The sequence below is a fragment of the Trypanosoma grayi genome (assembly GCF_000691245.1).
Source record: "Trypanosoma grayi strain ANR4 Tgr_603_V1, whole genome shotgun sequence".
Lineage (NCBI taxonomy): Eukaryota > Euglenozoa > Kinetoplastea > Trypanosomatida > Trypanosomatidae > Trypanosoma > Trypanosoma grayi.
This window is the reverse complement of record NW_008826222.1, coordinates 1-10,748: the sequence shown is the minus strand read 5'-3', so window position 1 is coordinate 10,748 and position 10,748 is coordinate 1. Positions and strand designations below refer to the sequence as shown.

General features: G+C 49.5%; 8 protein-coding genes across 8 annotated transcripts; all 8 read right to left on the bottom strand.

Moving 5' to 3' along the window:
• DQ04_06031070 (kinetoplast DNA-associated protein) lies at window positions 1-1,135 on the bottom strand (the record flags this gene model as incomplete). The annotated part of the gene is made up of 1 exon (XM_009314501.1): window positions 1-1,135. A coding segment is annotated over one exon (1,135 nt), but the record flags the coding sequence as incomplete, so codon positions are not given.
• Window positions 1,136-1,720: 585 nt separating this feature from the next.
• DQ04_06031060 (nuclear receptor binding factor) lies at window positions 1,721-2,104 on the bottom strand (the record flags this gene model as incomplete). Its single annotated transcript, XM_009314500.1, has 1 exon — window positions 1,721-2,104. One exon carries the CDS (start codon window positions 2,102-2,104, stop codon window positions 1,721-1,723), a length of 384 nt encoding a protein of 127 aa, XP_009312775.1.
• Window positions 2,105-2,174: 70 nt separating this feature from the next.
• On the bottom strand, window positions 2,175-2,813 carry DQ04_06031050 (putative nuclear receptor binding factor; the record flags this gene model as incomplete). Its single annotated transcript, XM_009314499.1, has 1 exon — window positions 2,175-2,813. One exon carries the CDS (start codon window positions 2,811-2,813, stop codon window positions 2,175-2,177), a length of 639 nt encoding a protein of 212 aa, XP_009312774.1.
• A 286-nt stretch (window positions 2,814-3,099) lies between these two features.
• On the bottom strand, window positions 3,100-4,935 carry DQ04_06031040 (putative ATPase alpha subunit; the record flags this gene model as incomplete). Its single annotated transcript, XM_009314498.1, has 1 exon — window positions 3,100-4,935. The coding sequence occupies one exon, from the start codon at window positions 4,933-4,935 to the stop codon at window positions 3,100-3,102; it is 1,836 nt and encodes a 611-aa protein (XP_009312773.1).
• Window positions 4,936-5,204: 269 nt separating this feature from the next.
• Window positions 5,205-5,645, bottom strand: DQ04_06031030 (hypothetical protein; the record flags this gene model as incomplete). Its single annotated transcript, XM_009314497.1, has 1 exon — window positions 5,205-5,645. The coding sequence occupies one exon, from the start codon at window positions 5,643-5,645 to the stop codon at window positions 5,205-5,207; it is 441 nt and encodes a 146-aa protein (XP_009312772.1).
• Window positions 5,646-5,948: 303 nt separating this feature from the next.
• On the bottom strand, window positions 5,949-7,298 carry DQ04_06031020 (putative transporter; the record flags this gene model as incomplete). Its single annotated transcript, XM_009314496.1, has 1 exon — window positions 5,949-7,298. The coding sequence occupies one exon, from the start codon at window positions 7,296-7,298 to the stop codon at window positions 5,949-5,951; it is 1,350 nt and encodes a 449-aa protein (XP_009312771.1).
• A 464-nt stretch (window positions 7,299-7,762) lies between these two features.
• Window positions 7,763-9,604, bottom strand: DQ04_06031010 (putative GTPase; the record flags this gene model as incomplete). Its single annotated transcript, XM_009314495.1, has 1 exon — window positions 7,763-9,604. The coding sequence occupies one exon, from the start codon at window positions 9,602-9,604 to the stop codon at window positions 7,763-7,765; it is 1,842 nt and encodes a 613-aa protein (XP_009312770.1).
• A 153-nt stretch (window positions 9,605-9,757) lies between these two features.
• On the bottom strand, window positions 9,758-10,336 carry DQ04_06031000 (hypothetical protein; the record flags this gene model as incomplete). Its single annotated transcript, XM_009314494.1, has 1 exon — window positions 9,758-10,336. One exon carries the CDS (start codon window positions 10,334-10,336, stop codon window positions 9,758-9,760), a length of 579 nt encoding a protein of 192 aa, XP_009312769.1.
• Between the last annotated feature and the right edge of the window lie 412 nt (window positions 10,337-10,748).

Here is a 10,748-nt window from a genome sequence, read left to right as displayed (position 1 = left end):
TACGTTTAGCCTCGGCCTCCTCCTCAGCCCTACGTTTAGCCTCGGCCTCCTCCGCAGCCTTACGCTTAGCCTCGGCCTCCTCCTGAGCCTTACGTTTAGCCTCGGCCTCCGCCTCAGCCTCACGCCTAGCCTCGGCCTCCTCCTGAGCCTTACGTTTAGCCTCGGCCTCCTCCTCAGCCTCACGCCTAGCCTCGGCCTCCTCCTGAGCCTTACGTTTGGCTTCAGCCTCCTCCTGAGCCTTACGTTTAGTCTCCGTCTTAGCCTCAATATCAGCCTCTTCTGCTTGGCGCGAGGGTTCACCCCCGTTTCCGTGATCAAAGTTATCTCCCCTACCTCTCCTTTCTTCGCTGCAAGTGTAACGCAGTTGGTGGCGGGACGCAATGACATTATCTGGTATGGAATATGAGTGGTGGTTTAGTGTGCCGTATGGGGGAGAAATGGTTGTTTCCTTTGCTTCACTTTTTGAGGCGAAGCGGGGTATATCGTTATCTTCGTGGGTCTGGATTGCACTGGGCTGTGAAGATGAGATTAGAATTCGTCCCTCTCTAAAAAGTCCCATGAGCTTCATCCGCCGTTTCTCGCATTTATGAATAATCTCGCGTCGCGTGTGAGCCTCGGCCAAAACAACAGCAAAGGCGACAGAGCAGTATTTTCTGTACTCCTCTCTATCGGTGCCGGACGATCGTTCTTGCTTGTCCGTTGAAGGCGCGGAGGATCTATATTGCGTGCTGTGTCTCGGGGTGGCTTGGCTGATTCGCTGTTCCGTTGCCCTTTGACCTGAGCAATGTGTAGCAAGTGACTTTAAAACCTTCAATGAAGGTCTTCTTGACTCTTCGAGGCGTTGGCCAGTGTGCGATCGTGGAGTCACCATCAGACCATCACTACGAGTTGATGCTGGGGGAGGTTCAGACCGCACACAGGGAGCGGCATTGATTTTGTTGGCTTCAAAGAGGCTTAACTGGGTGGTCCTTAGCCTACTGATCTCATCCTTGAGTCGTTGCAGCTCCATGCGACTTCCACCGTACTTCTTCAACCGGCGGAGCTCCTCTATGAGCTGCCCTGTGCGTTGTATATCATCAAGCACGGTACGGGCATCGACGTGCATGGCAGCTTTGCTACCGTCCAGGGGCGGCATGGTGTGTGGCAATACCCCTCACTACGACGAACAGCAAAACAGTTCAAACGCCATGAGGAAGTTGAAATAAAAGGGTGAAAAAAGACCGATGGAGCTCCTGCGCACAGACACACACATATATGTCAAACGCAAGACCAAAACAGTCTATATAGAATGATTAATTTTTGCAGAAACGAATTCACTGCTGTCAAGAGACGAGCACAGTGCACGGGCTGTATTTCCCTTGTTGCATTCTATGGGTCATCGCACAGACAGACACAAACATACACACTATGCTCAATACTCCTTTGGTGTCACAGTTTTCTGCTACACATCAATCGCCCAGCAGCCAAAAAGGGTTCAGCAGCGCCACCGCAGAACCGCTAGTGCCAAGACACGATGCAACGGCGGCACCAGTGGAGCTCCACTGGCCACTATGAGCACACTCCCTAAAACACTACCCGCGTCCCTTTACACTACAGCCCTCTCCCCTCCCCTCCCCTCTCTTCGTCTCAAACCCGTTCCCACCCAAATGAAAAGAAGCATCACTTGCTAAACAAAGAAAAACGGAAACCTTTCCCAATCTCTTTGCTTACTGTGCGCATCTTACTTGCCTATAATAACCACACCCTTCTTTCCACCATGCACAAAGGCGTCGTCCCACACTCTTGGCAGTTCATCAAGAGACGCGGCCGATGATGTAGGGTAGCTGAACCCGGCAGATAAAAGCTGCTGAAGCACGAAGTCTAATTTTGTCTGTCGCTCGCTGTATGAAAGACCCGCAAGGAATGAGGGCAGAAAAAATCCTTGCATCGTCACCTCGTTATAGATAAGATTTGATCCCGATATCATCATGCCCACACCATTTTGTGCACCGTATGACACCACATGCCCCCCACTCCCAAGTAATCCGAGGAACGTGTCAAACTGGCGACCGCCAACACCGTTTAAGTAAAGCGCCGCTCCAACGTTCCCCATCGCCTGTCGCATTGCACGAAAACCCTTTCCATTATACTCGAAGACCTCGCTGCCATACTTCGCGTGGCGCTCCTTGGCAGCATTAAAGCGCTGACCGGGAGTACAAGCCGTCAAAACTTTCACACCGTNCCTCGCTGCCATACTTCGCGTGGCGCTCCTTGGCAGCATTAAAGCGCTGACCGGGAGTACAAGCCGTCAAAACTTTCACACCGTGCGATTTCGCCAATGCAGCAACGGCAAGTGAGGTCACACTGCTGCCGCCATTCTGAACGACAATCTGTCCCTTCCGCAAAGCTGTGTAGCCATTGAGGAGGTGTTGCGCAACTATGTAATTAGACGCATTCACCGCAATAGGGATATGCTTTGGGTCGATCTTGTGGACCATGTTATGATCCACCGCAACCCGCGTCGCCCACGTCCCGTGTACCGGCGCCACCCACACTGTATCCCCCTCCTTGATTGTTTTTGAGATACCCCGAGCAACAACTTTCCCGACGCCCTCTGAGCCGCCCACTCTCGGAAAGCCAGAGAGCGCCAGCCGCTTACGGCCCAACGCTGTTCCGTTTACCACAGCAGCATCGCTCCGGTGCAACGGCGCCTGCAGCATTTCTACCACAACATCATCCTTTTTTGCTACAACGTCAAAGGTAGTTTGCTTTAAAACACTGCCGATCGGTCCGCACCGCGCGTAGCACCACCCTCTTGACGATATCTTAGACATTCGTTTTCCTACCCCACTGACAACACATCAAATGCATGAAGAGGGAAGACAAAAAGTACCAGTAAAGACAAGCAATAAAAACAACGGGCTTTTCACCAGAAAAAAAAAACGATCACCTGTCACCCCCACAACTTTCACGCAGTGTATACCATTACCTACAGCCTACAACAAACCGCTCTCTTTGGGGCAATTTCACTAGAAACGCCAAAACCCTGTGCAATTGCTATACAACCCTTTTTTTTCAACATGTGCCACAACACAGACGAGGAACTCACAAACACCGCGACTAAACCACACGCTTGCAAGAATACAGAAGGTTCTTCAGTGCCTTCACTTCCTTCTCGCTCTTGATGGCGTTCATCTTGGACTGGTAGTGCTGCAGGAATAACTGTGTGTGCTGCTTCAGCATCTCCTCAACCTCGCCGTGCAGGATCGGGCTGTTCAGCGTAAAGAAGCGGATAATGTAGTTCAGCTCTTGGAGATACATGTAGAAAAACTTGTTCTTCGCGGAGCCATACATGATGCTCAGATCCTTGTGCACCAAAAGGTACTCGTAGAACTTCACGTAGTGCACCTTCACATCATCCAGGTAGCCGTTCAGGCACGCATACAGCGACACAATTGCGCTCATGAAATACGACGGCTGCTTCTGGTTGAAGAGCGCAACGAAACGTGCACCGCGGATCATGGGGATTGTCTGCACCTGCTGCCCACCAACGGAGTCGGCGGCCAATTTGCGGTACTCTGCCAGGATACCCTTCAGCTTGCCCGCGACACCCTTCATTGCCACGTTCTGCGCGGACGAGCCGACACGCGACACAGAGAGACCAATGTTCACCGCAGGTCGCTGGCCGCCAGTGAACAGCTTCGTGTCGAGGTAGATCTGTCCGTCAGTGATCGAAATCACATTCGTCACGATATATGCTGTCACATCATTGGAAAGCGTCTCCACAATGGGGAGAGCCGTCACGGAGCCGCCACCCTTGCCAGGTGAAAGCATGGCAGCACGCTCCAGGAGACGCGAGTGGAGGTAGAAGACGTCACCGGGGTACGCCTCGCGACCTGGTGGGCGGCGCAGCAGCAGCGAGATCTGACGATACGCAACGGCCTGCTTTGAAAGGTCGTCATACACACACAGACAGTGGCGACCGCGGTTCATGAAGTACTCGCCCATGGTCACGCCGGCGTAAGGGGCAAGGTACTGCAGACCTGCGGGTTCTGCGGCAGTGGCCGCCATGACAGTCGTGTACCTCAACGCACCATACGACTGAAGGAGACGGTGGATGCGTGCCACGTTGGAGCAACGCTGCCCGATGGAGACATAGATGGAGATGACCGCGTTCTTCGACAGAATCTGCTGGTTGATGCGGACCTGATTGATGATAGTCGAGACAGCGATGGACGTCTTGCCAGTCTGTCGATCACCAACGATCAGCTCACGCTGGCCGCGACCGATGGGAATCATGGTGTCGACCGCCTTGAAGCCGGTCAGCAGATTATAGTTCACAGGGGAGCGCGACACAATGTTCGGGGCGCCAGCATCCACCTTGCCCACCGTCTGCTCCAGCAGCGGGCGGCTGCGTGTGAACAGACCGACGGGAACCTCGTGTCCCAGTGGGTTCACAACCTTGCCGAGCACACCCGCGCCCACCGGGATGTGCAGCAGTTGGCCTGTCGCCATCACCTTCTGTCCGGACTGCACCTCCGTGATGTTGTCCATAAGGATGATGCCGATGCGCCCGTCCTTCTCCAGGTTAAACACCAGGCCGGCGGCAAACGTCGTCGGGCTCACCTGGATCTGAATGATGGTGTTGTACGCCACACCGGGGTTACCAGGGGCCGGGATAAGCGTGGCAATGGTGCCATCAATCGAGTGCACATAGCCGATCATCTCGGTGGCTTTGAAGAAAGACTTCTGTCCGGCAGCAGCCGATCCAGTTGCTCCCGCTGCTGCTGCTGCTGCAGCTGCTCCTCCCGTCGATCCTGTCGCCCCTGCAGCTGCTGTTGCAGCTGCCGCCGCCGCCACGCCACCCGCTTTTGCAGCCGCGCCACCCGCAGGAGGGGCCGTGGAGGCAAAGCGTGCCGGAAGACCAGCAGCAAACTTGGAAACAAAGCGACGCATACCTATTTGCTTTGTAGAGAACCTTTTTTATTTTCTTTTTAAGAAATGGTAAAGGGAAAACCATCATATTGTCGGTATTTTTATTTTCCATTTAACTCGAGATGTATTGCGTTTTTTGTTGTTCTTAAGTAAGAAGTGATGACAACGACGTTGATTGATTTGTTGCTGAACTCTCTGGTTGCTACTCTTGGCGGAAATCGCTGATTTTTCTTTTTTCAACGGCGCCTGCATTACTTACTGGATCTTCTCCTGACTGAAGTGGCTATTGGCTACCAGCTCAGTTCCTGAATCAGCAACCCGCGTTTGTAGTTCGGTTGCCAGTTGGTTTTGACCTCCTCTACGAAGACCGATGTGGGTTCTAGCGCAGGAAACACGGAACGTCGCCCTATGATGGCGAAGATGAGAAATAGAAATAAACATTTTGTGAGGGCGCGGGAAAGTAAAATAATGTCTTTGATGCCCGCGGTCGCCATTGATATCTTCCCACCAGAGAGATACAGCAGCTCGCTCATAAGCCTCTCCTGGCGATACTTGAGGAGTGCCTTCTGGTATGACCAGTACTCGTGCCAAACACTGGCGCACAGATCCTCACCAGACCCCTCATGTTCCTCAATGTGCCGTTTCAGCGGCTCATCCATGCGTTCGATGCGTCTGCTCATCGAAGCTACAACCGCAACGAACGGTTTGGCAAGGACCTTCCTGAGCCCCATTCTGGCAAACCACCTTTTCTATGACTTCTGCTACAATCAAGTCCGCTTAAGTATTGACGAAAGAGGGAAAGGAATTAATAAAAGGGTTATACACTTACAATAAACGAAGCATGCTGCGCGAGAGAAAAGCAGTATGCATTCGAAAAGAGGAACTTGCAAAAGAAAACCAAATTATTATTTTGAATATATATATATATATATATATATATATATATTGAAAGGGTGGAGAGAGCACTATAATATTTTTGTTGATCTACACCACTCGCCATTTCCGCTCTCCGTGATATTGTAAGGCTTAATTCGCTAAATACTGTCAAAAAGCGTTACCTCTAATCGTTTTAGTGGCATCATTTCATACGCGTCTTTCCATTGGAAAAAAAAACATATGTAGGCAGCGATGACAGCAGAACCACAGGACAAGATACATCCATATGTGTAATCACCATTCATGGCTTCTTGCATTGCTGATTGAACAGGGGGAGCCACGAGTCCACCAACGCATCCCCCAAGAAAAACCAGCGACATGGAAGTCCCAATGTTAGCTCCGTGGAATATCCTCGCCAAAATTGACGGGTAAATTGCCAACATACCAGAGGAAAAAAAGGCAAGAACCCCCACAGCAAACGATAGTTGAATATACGTATTTGTGAGGGCCAACAAACAACTACTAATACCAGCTAAGGCGCAACACAGACAGAACACGGCCTCACAACCCAAACTAGCAGAAACATATCCACTTGCAATAGCGCCAACTGTCTGTGCGATACCAAACCAGATCATGACACGCCCGGCAACACCCGAATCAATGCGTTCGGCATCATGATACACTGTTCCCTCTCTGCCCATAGCAAGGGCCATGGGAACAGGAATGTAAATGGATGTAAAAAAAACAAAAGAGTAAAAGACCTGACATAAAAATGAAACAATAAACATTGGCGTACTGATAAATCGCAACACCTCCTTTGGCTGTAGACGGGTATTACGAAATGTTATTGGCTCCGTAGGCGGCTGCACCATCGATAAACTATCTGCTTCGGAATCTCTCTCCATCGCTGAAAATTTCTCAGACCGCTTCTCCACAAGCAAGGCACCCACGACGCCAGATGCAATAAGCGCCATAAGAAGGCGGAACGTAATGCGCCAACCATACTCATTCAAGAAGGGGGCGCAAAAAATTGGGAAAATGACACTTCCGAAGCCCCCTCCAGACATCACAAAACCAATAGCGGCGCCGCGGTGTTTGTCAAACCATGTCGAAGTAACGGCTGCTGTCGGTGTGAACATCATACCTGCGCTGAACGACATCAAGACGGCAAAGTACAGCGATGCCCCAATCCCTGTCTTGGCGCAAAACGTCATTAACAAAATAGCTGCGAAAGCGGAGGCCATTGCGATTAAAAGCAGTATGCGAGGGTGCACACGATCCGACAAAAAACCCGAGAGAATGCCAAAGACGGGTGAAAGCCCCGCAGAAATCGAAGTGCCAAAACTCAACTCCGTCTGAGATGGATACCCAAGGGTTTCATCATGCATCATATCATCAAGAAATATGACAAAGCAGTTCATGCTACCAAATACCGCAAACTGGACCAAAAAGGCCCCAAAGGCAACTAGGAAGCCCAGGGGATGATCCAGAGGTCTGTCGCCGTACATGAGGCTTTAAAAGCAAGAAAGAAAAATATCTTTTTTTTTGGTTTAAACGGAAGAAAATGCAGCTATTTAATTAAACCAACCCAATGTACGCATTTAATAGCATCCAGACAGAACCGGCCTGAACCGGTTTCCCAGCAGTGAACCTCCCCAGGTACTTCAATCAGAGATGCGTATATCTCTCACCTCCATATATATTGGACACACCTCAAATCCAGAGAAAAAAAACCCAACCTACAAGGCGCTACACAGAGAATCACCTTGATATATCTCCCGTGCCATCAAGATTTAACTACCACCACTACTGCCAGCACCTGACTTCATCACCTAGAATCATCATGTAGCGAAAGGAAAGAAGAACAACAGAGAGAGGAAATGCAAGACATTCAGGAGTGCAGTTTCGGGTTGTGAAAGCAATCTCATCACCATACAGGATCACATGCCAAAGGGTATTAAACGCTTAAAACTCACTTCTTAGCCGCCTCAAGAAAACGATTCCACAGATCGTCGTCATTACTTTCCTTAAACGTTCGAGCCGAGGCTGATGTAGATTCAGTTGTCCTTTTCTTCCGTTCCTCCTTCTTCTTCAGGGCGGTCTGTTCCGCGGTAAAAGTAGCAACTGTCGCGTTGACATTGGGTTTTTTCACGCGAGAATGGACATTCCTTCCCTTGTAGGGTTCCTCTTCAGAAACGACATTGCTCTGCCCCGGCTGCTCCTCTTTAGAAACCTCTTCTTCCTCCTCATTTCCCTCCTCGTCGTCAGTATCACTGTTCCGATCCATGGCACCATCTACGATGTTAAATGACCCCCAATGCTCAATCAGCTTCATGTGTTTTTCCTCCGGCAACTCCAACGCGTCGCGATAGTGCTTATTTGAATCAAAAGATGGAGCACTGAACCATGGAATCCGTCCCCGCTGCCAGTCATAGAGAACCATGCGCGCTGCCGCTTCAGTGTCAGGAAGTCCACCAGTTACAAGTTTACCCCGGAGCTTTGCCAGTTTTTCGAGAAAATCAGTTACGTCCCTCCATTCAGTTACACCGTAAGTAGCAACAATATCTTGTCTCTTTACAATCTCGAGGACAGCGTTGACAACTTCTGTTTTATCGGCATTTCCCAAGCGTTCCACACGCACAACACCCTTGAGAACCGCCTGAACATCATTGTTGGTTTCTCGGTCATACACAACACCAGGACAGTCAATAAGAAAAATAGTCCTTGTAAGAGCAACGTACTGCCAAACCTTTGTCTCTCCCGGAATAGGTGCAACCTTGCAAACGGATTTTCGCCGCAACGTGTTGATCAAGGAACTCTTCCCAACATTAGGGTAGCCAATCACACCCACAGAAATAGGTGTCTTCGTCCTCTTACTCCCTCGATGCGTAACGTTATGTAGTTTTGCAAACTGCCGTAGAAGAGAGATCACGCTACCTTTGCCAAATGGATGGTTGACACTCGCGTGAAACGCCACGGTAGGATAGTCTTTACTCAGCACTTGAAGCCATCGTGCAGTAGCCCACAAGGGAATAAGATCGCACTTGTTCAAAACGAAAATAAAATGCTTGTATTTTTTCTCCTTGCGCATATACTCCTCGATGAAAGGACTACGAGTACCCAAAGGATCTCTGGCATCCAATACATACAAGACAACGTCAGAACTGTCAATCACCTTGTAGAGTTCATTCCAAATGCGATTTGATTGACCTTTCTTGAAGAGACCACGATTTTTTGAACGATCGTCACGAACTGCATCCCCCTTCTTTACAAGGTTACGATCAGTTTCTTTCTTTTCTGTAGAATACTCGTCGCTACGCACCGCCGCCTTCTTTGCGAAGTTCTCCATATCAACTGAATCCAGGCGAACCCGCTTTCGACTTGCCTTGTCACCGAAAGTCTTATCCCATTCCATCTGCTTTCGAATACTACCATCCTCCTCCTTGGCATCTGTTTCAAGAAGACTTAATGGAAGTTTTGACTGCTTAATAATAACACTGTAAGGGTCCCTATATTTGGCACCCATCTCTTTTCGAAACTTCTGCAGGGCTTCTTGTCCGATAACTCTAGTGTTACCAAACCACCGTCGATCGGGGGCAACGCGGACCATCTGCTGTTCCACACGGTCTGACGCCTTCAGCACACTCCCTTTTATGATATGTCCTTTTTCATCGCGAACAATCTTAGACGTGTACATTTTCAGGCGCTTCACAGTCCTCTGGTCGCGCAAGCTTGTCTTGCTGGCATCAACGCGACGGTTGACATTCGTGGGTGGGAGTAACCCCTTCCCGGCCTTTTTTCCCGGCTTGCCCATTCTATTTTCTTTTTTTTTTTAAGAAGAAAGAAAAAAAAAAAACCACGTCCAACTTTAGCAAGAGAAATCAATAATCATAAAGAATTTTTGTAAACAAAAAAATTATCCATCGTGGAGCAAAAAAAGCCCAACAAAATGCCTTCTAATTATGTCTTATTTCCTTACTACTGGTTCAATGGCTTCATTAAACCATGAATAGCGACTGTTCACGCTTTCCAGGTCCTCCGGTGTGATTTCGACGGTTTCTGGCAGTCCCATCAACTTGTGAATGAGTTCGGATTCTTCATCACTCCGGAATTTGCAGCACAAGCCGACGCAGAGGAAATCAACCAGACCCTTCATATTGTACTTCTCAGCGGCGTTGATTGTCTGAAGGCAGAATCCAATGGCCAGATCATTCGTTACACGCGACTCGAAGTAACCTGCATCCCACTTGGACTTCAGCACGTGGAGAATGTTTCGGTAAATACAAGGGCGCGCAATCTCGCTTTCTGCAACACCATCCATCCCATACTTCTCTGTCCAGCAGACGAGGTTTTCAAGAACTGCTGCCGGATACTCAAATTCTGCAATGCTTTCGTCATCGACCGGTTCAATGAACTTGCATTTGGTAGCAACTGCCTTGGGCACCTCGATGTGCTTTCCATCGCTGCAATTCACAATTAAGTACACAGAACGGTCCACATTCTGCGTATTGTAGACAGTACGCACACAGGACAGAAACGTCGTCATATTTGGAAATTTGTAAAGCAACTTAGTTATGCCAAAAGGAAAAAAAACGAGAGTGCACCAAGGAGCAACAAACGATACATATATATATATATATGCACAACGGACCAATAAAAAAAAAAACACAACATTATCCCTACACTAAATCACAATGCCATAAAGTAAATACCAAAAAAAAGGTAATCCAGAAAAAAACCATGAACGGCTGCCGATTGACAAGAAAAATGGAAAAAAAATACCTCCACACACCGCCATCTGCACAAAGCAATTCGGCACAACTGCCCACACCGAAAACACGGCTCGGCAGATAATATCGAAGGTGCCGCTCCTTCTCCCCGCTCGTGGCGGAAACAGGCTGGCGCAAACTGCCGCCGCGCCGCGCGCGCCGGCCCCGGGGGGTTGCGCCCGCCAAATT